Below are 24,276 nucleotides of genomic sequence, written 5' to 3'. Positions count from 1 at the left end.
CTGGTTTCCTTTGGGAAAATGTGAAATATTGATCATCCTGTGCCTTTTTATGACTTCCTGTCCCCTTGCAGGGGATCCTCACAGCTGAGAGGCTCTAGAGGAACGGGAGCATCCTTAGGGGCACTGCCAAGGCTGAGATCTCAGCAATCCTGCATGTGCAGGAAGTGTGTCCTGAAAAAGAGCTGGGTCTGGGTACAGTACATCTCTGATGTGACCCCTGGAGATTTTGCTCACCACGTGTATCCACGTCATTCCCTCCCTGCTGCTGCAGCTCTGTTGGTCTCCTGAGGCCACATGTTTCTAGAACAGTTACCAGCACTGAGTCTGAGCATCTGTGCCCAAAATACAATGAGAGTTGCCAGGAGGAGAGAAGAGGCAGTTGATGAATCTCATCTTTTCTGCTTTGCAAACAATCAGGTCCCAAGCTTTGAGCTCTGCTCTGCTGCCCTGACTGATTGGCTTGGTGGTAGGTGGCTGCTCGGGGAGTGCTGCAGAACAGAAGTTATCTTTTTCCAAATCCTTTGCTTCTGCCCTTTGGCAGCCAAGAAGTCCACATGGAACAAAATCTTAACATGCTCAGAGACATGTTTCATGCCTAGAAATATTTCTGGCCTCAGTTTCACTCCAGGCATTGAGGAAAATACGAATGCTTTTAAAAGCTGCCATCTCATTGTCTAAGTCAGAGAAACCAAGAGCCATGAATGTGCCCAAAGGAATGACCCAGGGGAAGAACAGGGCTTGAGCACAAAGGATGATGCAAGGCAGAAAAAGCAGAAAGGCACATTGTGAATGGTACTTTAGTAGCCTGGTCATCTGGATAAAATTAAAAGGAGAACCAGGACCAATAAAGCCAGGTCTAGCTGGCTTCCCAGGACTCATTGTAGGACACTGCAGGGCTGTGAACACCCAGAGCTGTCTCACCCTCCAGGGCAGTCAAGAACATGACATTTCTGAGATTCCTCTACCCAGGACAGTTATTATTCCACTCCATTTTGCAATTAATTTTTTAATACCTCTTTCCTTTCAGTAGTTTCTGCAAACAACCTGGAGAGGCTTCAGAGCTTGGGAGTTACCAGCCCTCACCTCTCAAAGCCACATTGAGGTGCCTGGGTCTGTGATATCCCAGCTATCTCCTGTTCTCCATGTGCAGGAAGGCCATTTCCAGAGCCAGAGCTGTGCTGCAGTGCTGAGGGTCTGTGGCCACACCAGGAACAGGACTGGCCTCTTCTCTTTACTTTAGAGGTGTCACTGACTGGTGAAGAGCAGCAAACACAAAACCCAGTCTCAGAACTGGCCTGCTAGTGGTCTGATTTTACAGCTGCTTCCTGCAAAAAAGCCAAGCCCCTAGGTGGGAAATCTGGAGGACCAAAGGATTGTCAGCATGGTGCTAATGCTAAAAATTGGGTCAAAGGGTTGACCAAAAGGTGAAGGGACTACAACAGCCTAGCAAGGGTGATGGGGTGGCCCTGGCACTGGGGCTTCCTGGAGGGAACAGGAGGAAAGGGTTCTGTGAAGTTTCATCCCAAACCTCAGGCACAGGATAGCAGGGATGGCTGTTTGCCTTAGTGGCAGCTGAGGGGAAGAGGCTGGAGCCTGGTGTGGAAGGACTGATGAGCTGTGTCCTCTGGGCAGGGGCATCACCTCCTTCTGCCCACAGGACCACTTGGTGACTTCTGCTCAGCCCTCAGTTTGAAGAACCAGACTTGAAGCTGTCTTCATTAGTATTTGTGTGCTAGAGAACAATTCTGCCAGGAGCCACATGATGTCCATGTTTTCATTGCCATTGCTGCAGCTGCTTGTGTTTCTGATTTCAAAACATCTGAGTCATTAGACATCAGGATGACCTGGTGGAGATCCTGCCTTCCTTAGCTAATGCATTCCCCAGGATGTGGGCACAGTGACACAGAGATACTGTGTAATTTCCTCACTTATGTTTTCCTGTCCCAGAGCTACTACCTTGAGGATTTTCATTCTGCATCTAATCCCATAAATGCCCTGCTGGTTTTCTGCATGTGAAGTGTGGGTAGTGAGGTCTCTCATACCTTTCCTCTCTAGGCTGCCCCAAGTCCTGCCTGTAGCTGCATTTCCCATGTGGAGCCATACCCACATCTGGTCGTCTCCCTTCACTCCTGTAGGGACCCAGCACAGGCTCTGCCATTCAGAGATGATTTTTCCATTGTACAGGTGGTGTGTGGCTCTAGAGTTCCTGTTTCCCAATCCTGCTTACCAAAGTTGGACTTATGTCTCTGTCCACTTCTGCTGCAAGCTCAGGGCTGCTTCAAGAGCATCAGGGTTTGAGCCAAAGCTTTGGGAAAAGGTTGATCTCCAAGCATGCTCTGTGGGCTTGGAGTTGGAGGTGCTAAGCAGGTGCAGCTCCTCCTGCATCTCTCTGCTCCTCAGCATATCTGGGGTTTGAAGGCTTGGCTGTGAGCTCCTCAGCATTGAAGGGTGAAAAGGTCATTTTTCCCACATTACCTGGCTCCCACCTGTCTGAATGTCCCAATAATTTAGGTGTGGCAAAGGTAGCAAGAGTCATTTAGGTTCCACCCAGCATACCAAGAACTGGAAGTTAGGTCATGTGCATAAGGGGACAGGAATTTCCCTTAGGTCTTCAGGAAATGTATGGGCCCATGCTGGGGACCCAAAACTGGATAAGCCTTGCCAGGGCAATGTGTGTGTGTTGCTTCAATGCTGTTCACACAGGTTTACCATGGCAGTACTCTCAGAGGTGGGGGATGCTCTTCCAGTGCCGCCAGGCTCAGCTGCCATGAAATCACCCGTGGCATTTTACAGGAGACATTTGCCTGTGTGGGGATGTTTGTGCTTAGGGTCATGTCTATTTTTGCTTCTATGCCTTGTATTTTTAAATTGGGTTTGATCAGCAAACAATGCCTGCAGCGCAGCTCCTTTCAGATCATCTGTCATGTCAGAAAATGGCTTTGAATATCCGTCTGCTCATTTCAAGCTAAATATTTACTCTGTAATTAGATAGTTTTGTTTCAAATGCTTTTATTAAAAAAAGTATGAATGAAAAGTCAGTATTAAGTCGCCTAACTGGATGGGAATAAGGAGGTGGAAAGCAAAACTCCTCTGCAAAGCTGGTGTGGGTGTTTAGCCTTCACAAAATGTCCCTCTGTTTCTCTTTTCTCCCATGTTCCTCACTGGGAAAATCTGCTCTATTGGTTTCTGTGCCAGAACATGCTGGGGATACTGCAGCTGTGTGTGTGGAGGTGAGGGAAAAGTCTTCAGCCTGTGCTGTCCCCACTTGGTGCCCCTCGATGGTGCCCCTAGCTGGGCTCTCATCCCTGGAGCCATCAATGCCCCCAGGATGCTGTCTTGGTCCTCCCAGTGTGGGTGCAACTCAGTTGTTGGGATGTGGCAGTGCTGGGGGCATCTCTGACACAGCCTTCCATCCAAGGCACACCCTGTGTGTGCTGTGCAGGGATGAAAAATGATGGAGAACTGAGGCAAATGTGGTTTCATGTTTTCCTGCTGCCAGAGTAGTAAAAGTCGTGCTCTGGCAGAGACAGAGGGCTCATGCAGTCACAGGTGGGTGAAGACAGAAAGGAAGGAGCTAATTTCTTACTTCACTGGGGCACTTGAAAAGCATTTGCTGATGTTGTAAATTTATTTCCAAGATGCTCAAACCCGTGGCTTCTGGTTCACCTGTGAGTTCAGAGGGAAGGAAAAAAAAAAAAAAAAAAGAAAATACTTACGTCAACTTCACTTAGACTGAAAATATTTCTTTAAGGTTCCTGGCAAGCCAAAAGCCTCCTGACACCCTGGCATTGTGTTGCATCGGGGTCTACATGGTTTGATTTTGCTTTCAGATGAAAACATAACATTCCCAAGGTCCATTGCCAAGGCAGATCTCCTTCCTATCCCTAGTTTACCTCTGAACTCCTGCATGAGGGCAGCACAGGATCCTGCTCCCCTGCACCAGGGCACTCAGGTCAGCAGATGGAAGCTGCCTCTGGATTTCAGAGAGAAATTAAAGATAAGAAAGGAGGATAAAGATTGAAATTTAAACCTAAAATATAACTTCAAAGGACACAACAGTTAAGCCGCTAGGGGAAATGTATGAAGTTTAGGGATCTGATTTTGTGAGTGGCTGCAAGTGTGAGCTTCCCACTGGACCTGAATTCAGTGGCAGGGGAACTCTGCCTCAGAGCACAACCTTACTTTTAATTACTTCTAGCTAAATCTGTATGAAGTAATTGTGTACTATTAAACGATCTCACTCAACATAAGATAACTCTACTTTCATTCTTACCTGTGTAAATAAGACACATATCCTGGCTGTGTTGTGTAAATAACCTCACTGCCAAGGGGTGGCCCTTCTCTTTCTGCTTTGCCTTCTCACCTCTGATGCCTTCTGGCTATGTTATCTCCTGTCAGCATGCCTAAAGTCAAGTAAAAGCATGCTGCTTGCAGGAGTCAGTTTTTCTAAGTTTTTCTATTTTCTAAGTCACTGCTTACACTGCTGTCTTAGTGTATCTGCTCAGGTAACCCTCTCCGAGCAGGGAATGCTGAACGAGATGCTCTGATCCATTGAAGGAGCTGGGATTAGGTGCTGGCTCTTCACACTGTGCATTTCTGCACATGCTGGATCATCATAAGCTGCTCTAAAAAATTAACTGGGAACTTGAGCTCGTGAGCCCAGTCCTAGAGCTGTAATTTGGAAGTAATTAAATTTTCTACTTACTATAAAGCTGGCTTAGAATTATAAAGTCATGGAATGGTTTGGGCTGAAAGGGAACTTAAAGACCATCTAGTTCCTTTGCCCCTGCCATGGGCAGAGATACTTTCCACTTGGCCAGGTTACTCAGAGCTTCATCCAACCTGGCCTTGAACACTTCCAGTGATGTGGCATCAAGGTCTCTGGGCAACCTGTTCCTGTGCCTCACTGCCTTACAGTAAGAATTTTTTCCTGATATCTAATCTAAACCTATTCTTTCAGCTTAAATCTATCCACACCATGTCACTACAAGCCCTTGCAAAAAGTTTCTCCCCATCTTTCACATATGCTCCCTTCAGGGGATATGGAAGGATGCAATTAGGTTCCAGGCTGACCAAACCCTATTCTCAGCCTTTCCTCATAGGAGAGGTGCTTCATCCCTCGGATCATCTTGGGAACATCTCTCTTTCCTTTTTGCATTCCCTTCCTCCCTGTCAATGTGCAGCATCTTGCACAGCAGTGTGGGTGTCCTGCAAGGCAGGTCCTGTGGGTGTGCTGATAAATCTCCTTGTCCTCCCTGCCCAGTGCCCCCAGCTGGGTTATAGACCATGCTCACCACTGGGGAGCTCCTTGGCCTCTGATCAGGCTTAGGGGCTCCTGTGCTTTCATGCCAGTGCTGCTTTCCAGGGCAGCTTTGTGTGCAGTGCCTGACATGTTAATACCAGCAGGCACAATGTGCATCAGAGGAAGTGTCTGTGACTTTTTCCCTCAGGCAGAAAATCCCTCTCCCCAGAGGGAACCAGTTACCCTGCTTTCTTCTGGCAGCTGCAGGCTAATGGTGGCCAAGATAAGCCATGCTGGGGGATCTTCAGGTGATTTTGGAGGTGTGGTTCATGTGAAGGCATTTCTCTGAGATCTCAGGTTAGGCGACTGCCCCAGGAATGCTATCTCAGTCACGGTGCCTTTCTGATGGCACCCAGATGGCAGGGTCTTGGGGCTTACCCCACAGGAAAAAGATGAAATACCAGCCATGTGGAGAAAGAAGAGGAGGGGAAATACCATGGAAAAGGCAATCTCCAGGAGAGGGAAACATTTCTGTTGGGAGAAGCGGAGCAAGGGGAATGGCTCTTCGAGTTGCCAGGCAGGAAAGTGCTGTTTGCACAGAATCACTGTGGAGACTGGCACCAACTCTCCCTCTTGTGGGCATTTCCTTCTGCTTTGTGTAGAGCCTGGTAGCTGCTGGTCCTACCAGCAGCCTGAACCTCTGCTGGCTTCACCCTAATGAGACAGTTCATAACTCCTCTATTAAATACCCACGTGAATTAGGCAGAGAGGGACCTGAGCTGCAGAGCCAGCACCTGGAGTGCCCTGGCATCGTGTTTATCACTCACCAGGTGAGAGGCACAGCTCTGTCTGCAAATGAAATGCCCAAAAGCAGGACCCATGAAAAGGGAGCAGCAGATATGGAATCAATGACTTCCCACACTCATTTACTGAAGGTCAGTCTGGCCAGGACTTCACTTTCCTGCTTTTCTCTCACTTGCTCAAGCCAATGTTTTTAGTTTGTTTGAAAAACCAAACAAGTCAAAACTTACCACGCTCCCATCTGAACTCCTCCCCTGTCCCAAAGATTCTCTCTCAGCCCAGACTGTGGTCATGGATGAGACATTTGTATTACACATTTTTTGACAGAAAAGGTCTGCCTGATTTGTCTGGTCTATCTGCAGTTCCATTTCCTTCCCTGACTTTTTGATCTGAGATCCCAGTGTGCCCTTGTCTGTTTTTTGTTTATGATTTGGACCCTCTCTGCCCCAATAAGTAGGTGAGGCCCTGCATGTCTTCCTGTGAGGGCCAGTGTACCTCTCTCAGCTCCATGAGCTGCAGGTCTACAAGAGCAGCAGATAAATGCTGGCCTTTTTCTCAGGAGGATAATAAATCCAGTGCAACGTGGCCCTTGCTGTAAACTCATAGACAAGTCACAAAATTAGCATGAAACACAGAAAAGGAGCATGAATTCATTTAGAGCCGAGTGAAATTCACCACGTGGAGTGAAATCTCTGCTGCAGCTGATGGGGAAGGAAATAAAAGGACCGCAGGCTAAGAGAAGCAATTTCCAGACAGATGCTGCCACAGACCAGCTGGATCCGACCAGCTGCGCCACCAACACTGGAGCACTCAGCAGGAGGAGGAAGATCAAAAAATAAAACCGTGGTGTTTGAGGAACTCACAATTAAAAAGGCACCAGAGATGGGAGCCCTGCATGTGCAGAGGGTAATGGAGCTTTGTTTTTATTGTTGGTTTGGTTTGTTTTTAGAATGAGCACGCCTTAAAGCTGTTTGTGAATGGTTCGAAAGTCATTATTGGATTTTTGTCTTTGTGCATTGGCTGATCTTCTGCAAAGTGACCAAGTCAGCAGGTTGTTTTAAACAGTTTGACCTAGTAAGGCTGAAGCCATGCCTGAAGTTTATTTTGGGGAGCATGTATAAGAGGATTAACAAAAATTATGAATCATGACGAATTCTGCCTATGGCTGTTAAATGCAAGCATGCAAGTACAACCTTGGGAAGTCCTTTAGCCTCAAGCTGCTTTGATGGAATTGGGCTGTTCCTGCTTCTTACACTTTCCCTGGGCACCTGCCACTAGTGTTGTTGAATAGGCTAGATGAGCTAGTTGTCCCTGAATCCTGTGTATGTAAGATGCTTACGGATGAGCTTTCCAAAGGTGTGCAGCCTGGGATGTGTGTATGCAACCCAGGCCCCAAAGAGCAGGAAGAACTGGCCAGGATGAGCATTTGGCAGGGATGCTGTTACACCTGTACCACTGCCTAAGGAACCACTGGACTGGGATTCTCAGCAGAGGTGAAATCTTCCAGTATTTGTATTTTTTTCCCAGTATCTTGCAGCCAGGAGCAAGCTCCACTACTGTTGTTGTCTTGCCAGCAAAACCCTGAAGTGGACAGGACAAAAGGTCTGTTTGCAAGCACAGCAAAGGAAACAACCAGGATGAGATACAGAAGAGAGACCCACCCACCCCAGCTTAGTGATAAATGTTCTGTTCAGGCAGCTGGGCCACAGGTGCTATGTTTAGGGTGCTCACTGCTGCCCAGTGTTGATCTTATGCTTGAAGAAAACTGTGATTATTTTGCCAAGTTTTTTTTTTTTCAGAGGGATCAGTTTTCCTGCAGGAGTTCCCGGTAAGACCAGCAGAGCACAGAAAGCACTACTGGATTAGGGGCTGCTTAAACTGGTGCTGCTTCTCAGAGGAGAAGATGTCGTGGTTGTTCCACTCCTCCCTAAGGGTGCACTTGGCGTTGGAATGATAATGCAAAATGAGACCTTGAACTTTGAAAAGGGCCAACTGCAGCTGGAAGGGAGAACCTGCTGGAGCTCATTAGAAGGCAAGTGTAAACATCAATAAAAATGAGGGGTAGAGCTTGGCTTCCCCACAGGCTCTTATCTCGCAGAAGCTCCATGCTTTGTGGATGAGAGCCTGTTTTGCAGGGAAAGGGAATGAAAACGTGTCTTTTTTCTCTCTTTTCACTCCATGAAACTCAGGCAAACCCTAATCTGTATGTGCTGTTCCACTAGTTAGACAGTGCTGCCTGGGGTTTTGGAGGATGGCTCCATGGGTGTTTCTGCCACAAAGGATGCCTGCATAAAGTAGCTCTGCCTCCCTGTCCCCCCCACCAGCATGTATCGGTCCAGCTGTGACAAACCAGACTGCAGAACTTATCTGGCTTCAAAATACACTCTCCAAAAGATAAACACAGTTACTTCAAACTCAGACCAGTTCCTTAATCTGGCTCATTTGAAGCCCTCATAAAGAACTGCACAGACATCATGGGGTGGGGGAGGATCTGCTGTCATTGCCTCCAAATTCAATTTAAAAACATGCACAGCCTCATATTAAGTGCTGATAGCTTGAGGGCCATTGCCTGCCCAGTGGACTGAGAAGGAAATTTGCAGCTGTAACACCCAATGTAGCGATGGGCTCTCCCACTCTTTTTTTGGGAGGCTGAGAGCCCACACAGCTAAGCTGTGCACTGTGTGCTGAGGTCCAGTGCCTCCTCTTCCTCGGTTTGCAGCTCAGACAGGAGGAATTATTTATTGTTGCTGGCTCCCTTCAGACTCTGGGCATGGCCGTTGGTGTGTCCCAAGGAAGGGAGGGCTCACACAGGGCACTTGTTTACACGGTGGCTCAGCTCTGTCACTGCTGAGGCTGCTCTCGCTCTGCCTTGGCCATGCTGCAGTTGCTGGGCCCTTTGCAGGCATGTGAGCACCTCTCCTGCAACACCCAGGAACCTTGCAAGGCACCATCCATGTGCCCAAGGCACTGGGAAGAGGAAAATTAGGACATTCTCTGGCATAAGACCTGGAGTGGGGAGCATCCACCCTTTCCAGCTGCCTGATCACTAAATCCCAGCCTCAGCCACGCTGTAAATGTCTCTGTTGCAGCTTCCTGAGGGTAACTGAGCTGCAGAGCTCAGGTTGGCAGGCAGACACCCAATACTGAATGCAGGCTGATGGCTTTTTTGCCCATATATGTTTTTGTGGCTCTGCCTTTCTCAGTTGTCCTTCAGTAGGCTCTAGTTACAATATTTGACTGATGATGAGGGACGAGGGAGGAATTCCTCTCTTGCTTTGGTGTTTCAAAGGGTAGTACACAAATCCTTGAGTGCCACTATGGTGTTACAAAGTCTAATCCACCTGAAGAGGCTGCTGCATGCCACATTTCCCACTGACTCCTGGAGATCTCCAGGGTTGCACTGGCATAACCTGTGTTCTTACCTCTAAAAAAGAATTTTCTCCTTTTTGCTCCTGGATAAGCGAGACTTTAAAATCTGCTTGTTGTTCTCTAATCATATTCTTCCTTTCTTAAACTGCACTCACAATTTCCCACACAAAATCCTTGGTCCTGTTGTGCTCTGCATTCCCAGTCCTTCAGAGAATGTTTGCAAACCCAGAGAGAGTGGCTACAGCCTCAGAGACAGCCTCAGTTTCAGTCATGTAGCCTAAATATTCTTGTCCTGGATTGCCCTTCTGCTTTCCCGCACGTTCTCCCACTGAATGCAACCACTGGTCTGCAAGAAGTGTCTTGTTTAGCAGAGATAAACGTTTTTTTCCAGGTGCTGTGCAGAGTAGCACACATTGTGAGAAGCCTCAGTAATTGCACAGGAGCTGTGGGTCATGCCTGTGTTACGTGTGATAGTCACCACAGGCTGGATCCTGTGAGCACCGAAGCAAAGGTAAAGCTGCCTCTGACTTTATGGCACAGGGCATGATCCCTGAGAGAATCCATGCTGAGATACTGTAAGTACTAGCACAGCTCTGCAAACTCACAGCCCAAATCTTGTCCTGATGCTGAAATCTCCTGCTCCTAATCCTTCCTCTTCCTTTCAAGCAAGCAGGTCGGGTCAGCTCTCAGCTGCTGAAATCCATCAGTGTGCAGGAGCCCTGCCTGGAGGCATTGCTATGAATAGTATCTAAGAACAGGGGGAAGAGAGGAGTGAGCCTGGAAGGGATTTGGCCACTGCCATCATCAGTTAGACTCCATCTCATTTCTTACAAGCAGTGGAGGCTACACAACACTCACAGTTTCAGAGGGTGCTCTTACACAACAGTCTTCTCCTTCTCAGAGTACTGAAGTCAATGGCAGGGCTGCCCAAAAGCCAATGCTCTTGCCCTGCCATAAGATCCCATTACTGTATGCCTCACCTGCCAGCTAAAGCTGCTGTGAGTGCAGGACTCTCACCTGTGTGTGTGCACAGACTGAGCTGCAGGCTCCTGAAACAATGCACAAATGAATCTCTTAGAAGAAGCTGCATTTCAGCAAAATGCCACAGAAACCACAGCTGCGTTACGGAGGGCCTTTTCCCTGGCATTATGCAAGAGGTAATTATGTAAGTTGTTGTTATATAATATTCCTGGCTTTTAGGAGTGCCAGCCTCCCCCTGACCACAGCAGTGTGTATTACTTACGTCACAGCACGCTTTATACAACCCAGGCTCGCAGCAGAGCTGGGGCTGCTGTCATCACTGCTCCCAGCCACGGGACCCTTGCCTGCTCTCAGGGCTTTTTAAAAATTGTGTTGTGGGGAAAAAAGCTCATTGAAAAGGAAAAAAAAAAGCTTCATCAAAATATCTGTTTGTTCCCCTGAGACATTTTGCTGTGTAAGCACACAAGATGGTTTGGGTTTTTTCATGAGGAAGACTAGACTTTGGAACATATCTGTCTCTTTCTTTCTGGAAAAGTTTTTTCACAAACTTACTTCAAATGAAAAAGAAATCTGTGATTTCTGCCAGCGCCTCCCTCTTGGGTGCCCATTTCCCTACTTGCAGTAGGTCTGGCTGCAGAGGAAACAGAGCTAGAAATTTGTTCTCTTAACCACCAAGGCAGAGTAGGGGACTGCTGTTGCACTTCAACATTCACTTTCCAGTGGGGTTGGATTTCCCTCTTCACAACAGCGATCCCCTAGGAAAAAAATTTAATATGGCCAAACAAACTTGGATCTGGTCCCTCCTGGTTGATGTGTGTTCCCCTGTGTCTCCCAGCTCTACCTGAACAACTGAGCCCCGTAGTAATAACCAAAAATAGTCGGTGTTTCTAAAACTATACCCAAGAGCCAATCCCCGCTCTTTCACTGGTGTGTCTGAGGGCTCAAGCAAGTCATAGAACTTCTTCCATCCCTCATCAATGGGGAGGACAAGTGGCTTTTCTGTCCATGCAATTGTGGCATGGCCTAAATTAATTAAAACCCATAGAAAGGTTTGCCAGCTGTGGAGGGTGGAGCAAGGCAGGGGTGGGATTGCACACAGTGTTTTGCCAGAGATGGCTCTTCACCTGCCTGTTAGGTGGGGGGACCTTTCCTAATCACCTTTTTGGGTAGAAACAAGCCCTATGAAGTCTCTAGAGCAGTACCCTGAGTCTCAGCTGTGGCTCTGCTGCTGTCCCACAGGATCTTCCTCTGTCCCCATCCCAGCTCCAGCCCTCTGCAGTATCCAGGCTGGGACCAAGGAACAGCAATGTCTCTACACCCCGCACTGAAAAGAGCCCCTTACCAAAGCTCTGCAGCTCTGCGTGCCCCGGGCTCTCTGTGCTACCGCCGGAGTGAGAGGAGCGCCCGTGGGGCGGCTCCCCGAGCCCTCAGGTCGCGGCCGGGCCCGGTGCCCGCGGCTCGCTGTGCCGTGGCCACCAGGTGGCAGCAAGGCCTGGCCAGGGCCGGGCCCCGGAGCCACGGAGCGGCCGGGGCACCCGCCGTGCTGCAGCGCACCCACCGAGGGGCTCTGCAGTGGGGTCAGGGCCCGCCCGAGCCACGGAGCCACCGGGGCACCCACCGTGCTGCAGCGCACCCACCGAGGGGCTCTGCAGTGGGGTCAGGGCCGGGCAGGGTCCCGGAGCCACCGGGGCACCCACCGTGCTGCAGCGCACCCACCGAGGGCTCTGCAGTGGGGTCAGGGCCGGGCCGGGTCCCGGAGCCCCTCAGGGCACCCACCGTGCTGCAGCGCACCCACCGAGGGGCTCTGCAGTGGGGTCAGAGCTGGGCCGGGCCCTGAAGCCCCTCAGGGCACCCACCCTGCTCCAGCACACCCACCGAGGGGCTCTGCAGTGGGGTCAGAGCTGGGCCGGGCCCCGGAGCCACCGGGGCACCCACCCTGCTCCAGCACACCCACCGAGGGGCTCTGCAGTGGGGTCAGAGCTGGGCCGGGCCCTGAAGCCCCTCAGGGCACCCACCCTGCTCCAGCACACCCACCGAGGGGCTCTGCAGTGGGGTCAGGGCCGGGCCTCGGAGCCCCTCAGGGCACCCACCCTGCTCCAGCACACCCACCGAGGGGCTCTGCAGTGGGGTGAGAACAGCCGGGTCCCGGAGCCCCTCAGGGCACTCACCCTGTTCCAGGACACCCACCCGAGGGGCTCTGCAGTGGGGTCACGTGGGGTTCTTTCTTTTGGTGCTCTAAGGCACCAAACTCCGGAGCTCTATAGGCTCCTACTCTGAGCTCTTGGGCTCCTAGTTCGTTGAGTAATCTTCTAAATAAGCAAAGCAGCTAATAGTTAAAATCTTATTACAAAGCACATCAGTCTCAACAGTACACAGACAAGCAATGGCAAACAGCATTGGCAAAGCAGCTAGCAATGAGCAAATGGCTAGAAGCCCTGGCAAAAGCAACAGCTCTCCCAATACATAGTCTTATATAGGATTTTTCCAACAAGCTAAGATGCAAACTCGGACCACTATTCCTTAACCTATTAGAATTCTAGTTTCTTAGCACACCAGGTTACGTATAAGGCTGTGCATACACTCTATCTTGTTCTAAGAAATGTAAGCAATATTCTTACCATAGCTCTATTATGTCTAAGCACTATCTACAACTGTAGGCCTGGAGCCTCCATTGAAGGTATCAGTATGTTTCAACCTTCAGTAGAACACTTGATGCTACTGTGGCATTTGAGACCTTTTACTTAGTAAAAGTATTAGAACTCACTCTAAAACTTATTCAATCCCTGCACTCTGATTTCCCCTAACTCACTGACTCCAGCAGGGTCAGAGTGGCCGCACTGCCCCAACCATGCACCCCAGAGCCTGGCCAAAAGCATCCAAGGTCCATTTCTCTTGGTTTAGTGAGATTCCTTCAGGTGTGGGTGCAGACACACAGCCATGTGTGCCAGCACGGCTCTGGTGTGGGCAGAGCTGTTTGAAACAGGCTGTTCAGTCACCAGGTGCATTTTAAAGGAGGCAGCCAACATGCTGGCTCTCTGTGGTTTGTGTTTATCTAGATGATTATGCAAGTGATAGATTTTGCCTCAAAGGGAAGACAAGAGGCCTGCAGATAGTAAAATGTTATGTCCTTTTCATGGCTGCGGGCTTGTGGGGTGGTCTGGTGCACTATAAAACTTCTAATATTTCTGTAGACTATTTATTTAAGCTCTAGGGAGAAGAGCTTATGATTTCATTTCATTACTACTTTGCTTGCAGAAAAAAGCAATATGGAATCTCATACTCGTTTTAAGTCTTCTGACCATTTAATGTTAATGTTCATACCAGGACTTTTGGCTTCACAGCCCTGGGGAAAGCTACAGAGAGCAAAGAGTCGACCAATTTCAAATGGAGTTATTACAGCAACTGTGTAGTTCCATCTTGGGGAATATACAGAGCTCAGTGCATAAGCAGCAGCCTCTCATGTACCAGGAGCACGTTTCAGTTGTGTCTGAAAGGTGTGTAAATGAGTAAGGCCAATGTTCAGGATCCTGCCCAAGCCTGGAAGGGTCCAAATGCTTCATTACTGCTGTGAGGACATGGGCAGTGAGGCTGCAGATACGTGATCTCCCCTGTCTCAGCCCTGTGCTGCGGAAAACTGCGCGAGGAATGAGTTGGAGTACTAACCTCTGTTCCGTCAGTTTAGCTTTTAGTGGTGACCTGGTGTTTGCATAGGTAAATCAGGATGAAATCTTGAAGTGTTGGATGTAGATTTTTGGATATGAAGCAAACTGGCACATAGAGGAGATGGAAGGGGAGGATTTCAGAGTGTCAAGCTGACTTGGCTGACAGAGGCTTGCAACATGTAATGGCCAAAATGTCCTTACCTTGAGGCTTGGATGCCAACTGACACCTCCATTGGGCTTTTGCCACCCTTCTTACCCACAGCATTCCCTTTAAACCTCTGTGTTTGGAGGCTCTGTGCCTCCATCATCCTTGCTGTCCAATTACCATTGTGTATGGGCATTTCTCTCCCCTTGCAAGGCTAGAGCAGGGAACCTGTTGGGAGTGCAAGGGTGCAGAGGCACTGATGCAGCTTATGATGCTAGAGACTGCGGGGTCAAATGCTCTTCTCCTGAATCCCAAGGCAGGTTTCTTCAGCCTATGGTTGATATCTCTTGCCTGCTTTCTCCTTGGAAACATCCAGAGGTAGGTGCACAGTTCAGGACAGCAATAATGCCTGGGCTTTGTTATCAGGCTGTGCTCGACTGCAGCCACCTCCAGAAGGGACCAGTCACCCCACTGGTGTGCCAGGCCATTACCAGGGAGGTTGGAGAAAGCCTGGGAGCTCTCCCAAAGCATATCCACATGGTTTGTCGGCTCAGTGGCTTTTCCTTCTAACACTGAAATTTGTTTGGCTTGACAGAAGTAGCCAGAGACCAGAACTGCTGGATGGGTGAGTGCTGAATGTAGCTTTGCTATGCCCTCCTGTCTCTAGTCTGCTGTAAATTACCTTTCTGGCTCAGTTATAAATCTCTTGGCTCCAATATCCAGACCCAGCCATTAGCTAATCCTAGGTGTTTCCCAGAAGAGCAGGCAACAGGATCCTGGCAGGCAGGTGTGGGGGAACTGACTCCCATACAGCTTTTATCCCCTCATTCCTCCTGCAGCAGGTGGGGCAATGATTGGGCTGCTTTAAATATGGTTGTCTCAAGGGCGTGTCACAAGTGGTGTGCTATCCCAGGAGAAAAGGAAGGTGAGACCATTATGGGAAAGGAAAGGCCTTTGGAGTGATGGAGTGAATGCTACTCACTGTCCCAGCCTTGTCTCCTGCCTGCCCTTGGCAGGCCAGAGGACAGGGAGGCAGGGTGGCCTTGCAGATGACTGTCCTCTTAAGGAATCTCCTGCCATAAAGCTTGACACTGTCTCTGGATCCCTGGGAACCTGGGACAGGCTCCTGGCACAGCGTTCCGGCAGTGCCCTTTCTGTCTGGAGTGGGACTTGTGCCAGTCCAATACGAAAAGCAGAAATTATGCCATTAGTGGCACCCACAATAGTACCTGACCCAAAATAGCTTCCTAGGAAAAAAACGGGAGGCTGATTAGGTTAGACAAGCCTGGAAGAGAGCAAGAAGTCCAGCTGATGATTGACAGGTGTAGGTTTGTGGGCAGGGGCTATAAATCCCACGGGTGAGCTCTCCAGCTACCCTTTGGGGAAAGACAAACGGCAGCAGGAAGCACTCAGGACCTGTCTTTGGTGAACCATGGGGCTCAGTGACCAGGAATGGCAGCAAGTCCTCACTGTCTGGGGAAAGGTGGAGTCCGACATCGCTGGCCATGGCCATGAAGTTTTAATGAGGTAGGCAAGGAACTTCAGTCCTAAGAGTAAAGCTGAGAGCTTTTGATAAGAGACATGCTTGTCAGTGTTTATTTCAACGAGGTGTTTTCTTTCTTGTCGGGTGGTGGTTTTTCCATTGCTATTTTCTGGGTTAAAAGTTACTCACTGTGTAAAGTGGCTGTGCTTCTGTCTCTCCATCTCTCAATTGGGTGCAGGAGCAGACCAGTGCTGCTTTTAACACATAGCTGTGCTTCTGTCTCTCTGCCTCTGGTGGCCAAGCTCTGCTTTGGATCATTTCCCAAGCAGAACAGTGAGAAATGCTGGAGTGAAGTGTGTGTCATGGGGCTTCAGATGCTCTGCAGAAAGGAAGTGGGAAGGCAGAGAAGGAATGAAAGCAGAGGGACATCACCTCTGTGACAATTTTTTTTTTATCTATTTCAGTAAAATTAACCGCAAAGTACCTGAGTGTTTCCCTGTCTCACCTGGCAGAGCCCTGGCCATCCTGACTTTTGGGCATAAATCTGTGTGATAACACTTGTCCGTGACCTTGTGATGAATTTGAGGTCTGATATGAAATGAGGCACATCCTTCCCCATAGTTCCCTCCACCATTATTCCGGCACCAGAAGTGCTCATGAGGTCTCCAACTGAGAGGACCCCATACTCTATGTTGTCCTTGTGATCCTGGCAGTCGGAGTGGTGAACATCCCAGATGCTGCAAAGTGGGGAAGAACATTAGGTGGACACTGGAGCCTAGCTTGTCCCTTAAGACTAGAGAGGATTCAGACTTTGAGGAGGTTCTCTTCAGCTGTCCTCTCAGATTGTGCACACCCAAATATGCTGGAAGGGTACAGACACTGAAGAGAGTAATGGGGATCTGGCACCTGCTTGGGGGATATTCTATCCTAAGCATGGCTAAGGCAAGGAGCCTACACCTCCAGACAGATCTACTGCAAAGCTTTGAAAAACATTTTTCAAAGATGAGCCAAAGCTGTTTTCCTTACCTGCTTTATCATGTCCCAGATCAGCTGCAATTTGAAGGGAAGGGAATAGAGTGGGAATGAAGTGGGTGGATGTGTGATGGCTTTCTCCTCTTGTGGTCCAGAGCAGGTATGCTGGAGGGATAGCAGGAACCTGAGCCATTCTCACCCATCTATCTCTGAGGTGGCTACTTTGGCTATGAATTTGCCACATGCTAGTAAAAGCAGTACCAAATGGAAAAGTAATACAATTTTTCTTACAAGTATGACAGAGTAGAGCAGAGCATGGCATAAAATAAATAGATGTCACCCTGTGACTATGTCTTCCCCTTTGTCAGGGGAGAGGTTGTCTGCCCTGCCAGCCCAGGTTTCCTCCAAGGAGTTTCTGGGGGAGGAGAGAGGCAAGGGAAAGAGGGTGGGAAAAAAATGTCAGGAACCAAATTTCTCCATGTCTGCAATTGTAGGGTTTGAGGGCACAGTAAACTCTCCCATCCAGATGACATTCAAAAACCCAAGACCTGCAGATATAAGAGACTTGGGGCTGGGGGCTGTTCCCTTTTTTTATTTTTTTTTTTTTTTATTTATTTTATTTTTTTATTTTTTTTTCCTGCTATGAGAAACTTGTAGAGCTCTAATTTTTTGGCTAACAAATCACGGGCTGATGAGAGAGTTTGTGTGAGAGGCATAGGTCTATAGGTCGGCTCCCCAGCAACGGTAAATTGATGAAGTCAGGTGGTTTTGTTTGCTTTTGGTTTTCCTTCACATGAATACAAGAACTCACCTCTCAGTGTCATGACTAGCCTTGGCTCTTGTCTCTGTCTTAAAGCCGTTGACATAATCCAGGGGATGGGTGCCAATGAGTTCTCAGAACTATATGGAGCAAATACAGACACTTCTCTGTTCCTCTAGTTTGGCATGTTTAGGGCAGTGTCTCTGTCATGACAGGAGGGAATGGAAATAGACAGTGGTAATCATCTTAGGAAATGGGTAAGAAAATGGGATTGAAGTAGATTGAATACTCTAAGGGAGGTATGTCAGGAGCTTCTTCTCTCCAAAGTCCCTCTGCTTTTGTCCACAGACTCTTTCAGGACCATCCTGAGACCCTTGATCGCTTTGAAAAGTTCAAAGGCCTGAAGACCCCTGATGCAATGAAGGGCTCTGAAGATCTGAAGAAACATGGAACTACTGTTCTTACCCAGCTGGGCAAAATCCTGAAGGCGAAGGGTAATCATGAGGCTGAGTTGAAGCCTCTGGCTCAGACCCACGCAACCAAGCACAAAATCCCTGTCAAATATCTGGAGGTATGGAAAAGGGCAGGGAGTCTCAGTGTCTGATGTCTAGTGAATGCATGCAAGACAGTTATGTGAGAGCTGGGCTTTCATTTACTGATGCCTAGTTGGACTTCAGTGAGCTCTCCCTCAAGTCCAAGGTCTGTGTGTAAAAGTAGGAGGAGGCACAGAAAGGGCTCATGGCATGCAAATGGTATGTGAATATCCAAGTTTAGATTTCCCATTCCAAACACCACATACAATCTGACCAGCCCTTCACAACAATAAACCAGCCCATGCAGCCTGTGCATGCCTGGGAAACTGCATTACATAAGGACTGTCAGTGACCGGACACAAGGGACATGCAATTTTAGAGTAAACCCTGGAGAATCCATTGGAGACCAAGACCCATAAAACTAAGTGTTATACAAACACAGGACATGAATTTGCAGTCTTAATGGATGAGGCAGACAAAAAGTGGAAAGGGCCATGGTCTACTCAAGGTCATGAAGCAGATCAATGTCAGAGCTATGAATAAGCCCAGTGCTTCTGCCTAGCCCAGGCTCCTTGCATACTAGACCTCACTGTCTCTCCAGAGGCTGAAGGAAGGCCTTCTGAATTAGCTCGGAGATATTTCCAGGCTCTGCAACCTATTTCTTAGTCTGGCTTTTCTGAAAATAAACCACGAGCGTCCCTTCAGTTTTTCTTTCTCTCTTTCCTTCCTCGCAGTTCATTTCTGAAGTCATTATCAAGGTCATTGCCGAAAAACACGCTGCAGACTTTGGGGCTGATGCCCAGGCTGCAATGAAGAAGGCTCTGGAGCTGTTCCGGAATGACATGGCCAGCAAGTACAAGGAGTTCGGTTTCCAGGGTTAGCACATACGCACAAAGGAACACCACGATGGAGCGCCTGGCCACGCATCTCTCCCCAGCGCTATTTTGGACATCTCACAATTGGCCATCTCTGATGTGTGGGAAAGATTTGAGGAGAGGCCAAGAGTCACTCCAGGCAGCATAGAGGCACCCAGAGTGATATCCATGATAAACTGTCATTTCCTGGCTTCGTGTATACAAAAGAAATATCCTGCTTTCTTAGGAAAAATAACATTAGGGGTTATCTGTGAGCTTCAGCCTGTATTATCCCCTTTCTCTCTCTCTTCCTGAATCTCTGTCTCATCTGAGAGGCAAATGGCATGGCCAAAGATGAAGGGATGTGTAGAATCACGAGCAGTGTTGAGTGCGGTGAATGAGTGAAGGAATGACTCAAATGAGAGATGTGAGAATGGGAAGCAGGGACACAGCATCCCATTCCTCCCACAGGTGAGACTGTTGCAGTTTACTATGGAGAACTTCCAGCACAGTGTTACCCTGCTTTGTGGGGGTGAATGCAGCCAGTCAGTCTCCAGTGCCTGCCAGCTCTGGAGGGTTTAGTTGTTAAACTTGCATTATAAAGATCAGTACTCCCTGTGATCTGTAAGCTTCTAGCAGTTGCCACTATGCTATGTCTGAAGGTCTGTTGCACTGGGAAGTGAAGTATGTGTTTCTCAGAAAATAAAAATCCCTGCACCAGAGTCGTGTGTTTGCTTCTGGCTGTACAAACACTCCAGTGAGAACTAGGGGAGAAGGAGAAAGTGGAAAGGTGTTTTGCATACATATCTGCCTGCAGAGCAGCCTGCACCATCAGTCCATGACCTGAGCAGCACGTGGCATCTGTCTTAGCCAGGGACTCGGGGCATCAGATGTCACTATGGGGACATGACCTGATTACTAGACCTCACAGCACAAGACAGCAGCCTCAGCTGAGTGCCTCAGAGCTGAGAGAAGTGCTCCCTGACCAAAGGCTTTGGGCACTGCTGTGCTGGGGGAATGTGGTGAGGGAAGGTCCCTGTTTATTTATGGGGAGGTGGCATATGTAAGCAGCCTTGGGTCCCAGCAGTGCATTGCTCTCTCCAGACACCGGAAGGGAGGGATGATCAGCTCAGGTGGAAGGCTGCAATGGCAGCATATGCTCTCAAGACCCAAACTCTGTTCTTTGCAGCCTTTTGAATTTCTGCTGAGGTGTCTCTGCAGTGCATGCTGCACTCTCTTTACAGATGTACACCCATGTCCTGTGGGGGACCTTAAGGGACAGACATAGTGGCAAGATGCCTCCCTCTGCCTGTTGCCCTCTCCCCATCCCAATACCAGGGGGCTGTGGCTGGGGGAAATGCATGAAAGTGACACAGCTGCTCTTTTGGGTGTGGAGAAAGTAATGCACCTTATCTCACAGAGAAAGTGTGAGGGCAAGCACAAAGAAGAAAAATGAGGTGCTCAGTAACAGAAGTTATTAGCAGGACCTAGTTCAAGGTACTCCCTGCTACACTGTGTGCAGTGGAGACAGTGAAGGAGACACCAGCTCCCTTAAAAATCAATCCTGAACCAGTGTGATCTGCTGTGTCTTTGGTCAGGGCAAAGGCCAAAAGAATTCAGTCTCTGAAAGGAGAAGGAACAATAAATTCCTTCCCAGAACAGTGCATATCTGATTTCTTGCTGTTTACAAATCCTCACTTTACCTCTGGGAGCTTGCTTGGTGTTTCAACCTTTCAGAGAGGGTCACAAAGACATATGCTGTCACCTAGATGAAGTTACAGCCAGGTGGTCCCTGGCTTAAGCCGTGTGCTTCGTCTGACTCCAGTCTAGTCTGTCTGGTTTTGTGGGGAGGGCAATATATTTAATTAAGGTCTAGGATTGCTTGTCCAACACAATAAGATTTCCTGCCAGTGACAGTCTCTGCTTTAGGATTAAAAGCTCTGCTATAGCAGCTGCCTCCATCAGTCTGAGTGAGACTGGAGTTGTCTAAATATTTTTATGTAGGGCAGTGTGGTGGAGGAGGGAGAGTTTGCATATGTGTTTGCCTAGTTACCGGTTATTAGGTACCTGGACTAAATGTCAATCCATTGGGAGCACTGACCTTCTCTCTGCCTGTCTTACCCCACTGTGTCAGTGCACTAGGGACCATCCTTAAATCTGCTGGTCAGATGTGGGGCTTGACGGAGTTTTTTTGTGTTTTCTGCTTGTGCCTATGGCTCACTGAAGATGTGCAAGAGGAGATGAACCAGCATGTTTGGGTACCAATAACAGTGAAGGTAACTCCAGCAGGCTCAGTGGTTTGGGGTGCTTGTGGTAAAATCCACATCTCTGCACCGTTGCTACTCTGGGCACAGAGTATGCCCTGGGCGAGTCCTGACATAACTGCAGGGATATATGTAATTCCCACAGAGTCTGTAAAACTCCTGCAATGGCCCCTGCTTTAAGGGCAAGGAAAGCTTCCCCTAGGAGAAAAGGGGATAGCAGGGAAAGGAATTTTTAGCTCCATGCTGTATTGAATCAGAGTCTTTCTTGGAACTCCCCCCCTTTCACTCTGCTGTTAGCATGTAAAGGTTTTCTGGTTCATATGTGGGACAAAGTCCTTTAGTGGAGATAAACCATATCAGTGCAAGCCCAGACATTTTCCTCCTTCTTTTCCAGGAATAGCTTAGCATCAGGTGGATGGTTCCCAGGGACTTGTCCCCAGCCCCCTCCCCGTTAGGACTATGTGGTGCCACGTACAGGTTCCAAGTCACACGATGGGATGTGGATTGTGCCAGCCTCCTTGCTCCAGCACGTACGCACAAGTGCAGCCAGGTCAGGCTTGCGGCCCCTCTCCCTGCTGCGGTTTCCATTGCATGGCAGAACTCGCCATGGCACCGGGCCAGTGACCTGTCTGCGATCTCTTGGGCTTCGGTGTCAGGCACCAGCCACTCATCAGAATCTCAGATGAGGGGAGCGGGCCCTCGCTTCCCAGACACTGTGCAAAGGAGCTGTCAGCCCCAGCCAGGGTGCAGCAACACTGCAGGCTGTGCTGCCTGTCCCCCTTGTCTTTCCCTCTGCCTGCTGATCCTGCTGACTCCAATACACCTGCCAGCATCAAGTGGCATCGCAGAACAAGTGCTGGGGACTATACTATTAATCCTGTGATCTGTCTCTTGGTCACTTCAGTGGGAGAAAAGGATAGGGCTCCGATGACTAATTATGTTAAATATCTAGCACATTAGTATGAAGCTTGTGACATTCTTCATATTTGCATCTCCCTGCAGGGCTAATGGGAGGAAAGGGCAGGGATGTTTCTAGTCCATGTAATAGTCATTAAACAGATAAGTCTGGTTTCTGGGAACTAAAGCACAGACATCCTTCTGAAGGATGTAATGTGTATATGATATTAATTTAATATGGAGACAAATGCTCACCTATACTACATGCTTTCAGATGAGGATTATTTTTGTCATGATCCCTATGGTTTCTAGCACCTGGCCAAAACCTGTCCTGTGTGTTATGCCACTGAGGAAAAGAAATAGTGGGACCAGGTGTTTTTTTGATGCAGACATGCTTCCCCATAACATTTTTTCCAGAAGGTGCATGGCATCAGAGCATATCCTCCTTCTTCCTGGACTCATTCGTCTCAGGTTTGCTCAAGGCTGCTTTTGCAGGCTGTGTAGGGCTTAAAAATCAGAGTCTGTACTGCTTCTCAGACTGCGTGCACACAGACAGACACACACAGACACGCACACCTATCTATACACAAGCACCAGCTTCAAAACACACATCATAGCAAGGCCCATCTGGCCAAATCCTTCAGATTCCAGCATTCTTGTGTGCCAGTTCTTCATCTGAGAGGATGATATATATGAGTTCTCACATCGTGTTCAAATGAAGTACAGCCTTGAAATAGCTAAGGTCTAACCAAGTGAGAAGACAGCGTATGCAAGGACAGGGCACCTGGGGAGTACTAGTGGGCAGTAGGGCTGTTAAGTTTCACAAAGTCGTGCCAACAGAGTCAAGGAAGTCACCTGGAACTAAGCAAGTGAGGAGAAAAAGCTCAATCAGCCTCTTTTATCCAATAGCCTAATAAATGAGCATTTATGAACATGACTCACAACAATGCAGAGTTCTTAAGCAGAACATAAATCTCTCCCTCCCCTGTGATCATAGGCAAAACAAGCCCATCTCCCTGTCCTGTGACTTCTATAAAATCCTTATCCAAATGTCAGCAAAGGTGACCTTGTGGCTTTTTAAAGCAGTACTTTATAGTCACTTGACTGCACTTTACCAAAGTCCTTTCCTAGTTTGGCTTTCATCGCCTGCAAATAAATAAACAGAGCAGGCTGCCTCCACCTTCCTCTTCAGTCCTGTAGTCACCACCCATGATAAGCCATGTCAGACAAGCAGGTCTAGGGCTCTCCTGGGCAAGGCAAGGCAAGCCCTGTCATGGGGCATGCCAGCATAGCTGGTACTTGCATGGACAAGGCAATGTGTATTTGGGATAGGGAGGGATACATACTGGTGTGTATCTTAGCTGCACCTTATGTCTGGAGGAGAGCTTAAAGGAAATTATGCCTGTTTCCTGTTTCCCTTCTCCAAGGAAAGCTCAGTATGAATGCAGCAGCTGGGTGCCCAGTCTTATTTTAGATTGTCCTTAAAGCAGGTTCAAATGTTCAAGTGTCAAAATAGATTTGGGTGGAAGACCTTCTGCATTATTAGCACTCTATGTTTCCATGCTTAGCTTGTGGATCTTCTTTTACTTCCCAGTATATATAATTAATGTTGCTTTTATTAAGGTTTTTTTTTTTTTTATCTTTTGTCCTCCCTTAACATGTTTCTTTATTCAAGATAAATTGCAGCATCCAGGCTCTCACCAGAGGGGTGGAAAATTCCTGGAGCTGATACCCTCACCAAGATCTGGGACTGCTCTGCTCAGGGCTTGCATGACATCAGCCTTGTCCTCTTGGCAAGCTTTGGGGTTATCTGGAGAGTTAGCTGATATAGTGTCAAAGTGAGTCTGTGTTTTTTCACTCAGCTGGATGAATAGTCTGGTGCCCTTTGAGGGATGCCACGAATTAACTGTGAGATGGTTGGGTATAAAGGAGGAAAAAAACACAGAGTTTTGTCTAAACCAGCCATATGGTGTCCCTGCAGAGTCTGTGGCTGAGGAAAGGGTTTGCACCAGTCAGGCTCAGACAAGCTGTTCAGAGATGGTGGGAAAAGAGGCAAAGCACATCAAGTGCCACACTTGCAGCCCTCAGCTCCCCTTCTGAGGGCAAATGAATCTGTGGAGCTCATAAGGAAAAAAGAAAAATTAAATACAGGTGGGAAATGGAGGTATAAATGCCTTCCCCCTCAAGGCTATTTACTCTATTAGTGCCTCCTGAAGAGCATTAGCATCATTCTGGCAACCCTTCTGCTGTAATGCAATGAGGGAATTTCCTAACTCAAGCTGCTAGTTGGTGTGCTTTTGTATGGGAAGAAAG

The 24,276-nt window shown here is 48.5% G+C and overlaps 1 protein-coding gene across 1 annotated transcript; it reads left to right on the top strand.

Annotated features, from left to right (window-relative positions):
- Positions 1-15,449: 15,449 nt before the first annotated feature.
- Positions 15,450-19,524, top strand: MB (myoglobin). Its single transcript, XM_056481786.1, has 3 exons — positions 15,450-15,727; positions 17,764-17,986; positions 18,683-19,524. The coding sequence occupies exons 1-3, from the start codon at positions 15,633-15,635 to the stop codon at positions 18,827-18,829; spliced, it is 465 nt and encodes a 154-aa protein (XP_056337761.1). The 5' UTR covers positions 15,450-15,632; the 3' UTR covers positions 18,830-19,524.
- Positions 19,525-24,276: the final 4,752 nt, after the last annotated feature.

This window comes from Oenanthe melanoleuca, chromosome 1A (assembly GCF_029582105.1).
Source record: "Oenanthe melanoleuca isolate GR-GAL-2019-014 chromosome 1A, OMel1.0, whole genome shotgun sequence".
Taxonomy (NCBI): Eukaryota; Metazoa; Chordata; class Aves; order Passeriformes; family Muscicapidae; genus Oenanthe; species Oenanthe melanoleuca.
The sequence above is the reverse complement of the archived record's forward strand: the minus strand, read 5'-3'. Positions and strand labels throughout refer to the sequence as shown.

Coding starts and splice junctions, on each gene's coding strand:
- MB (XM_056481786.1), top strand. CDS start 15,633: ATGGGGCTCAGTGACCAGGAATGGCAGCAAGTCCTCACTGTCTGGGGA. Junction 15,728..17,763: donor GGCCATGAAGTTTTAATGAG/GTAGGCAAGGAA, acceptor TTTTGTCCACAG/ACTCTTTCAGGACCATCCTG. Junction 17,987..18,682: donor TCCCTGTCAAATATCTGGAG/GTATGGAAAAGG, acceptor CCTTCCTCGCAG/TTCATTTCTGAAGTCATTAT.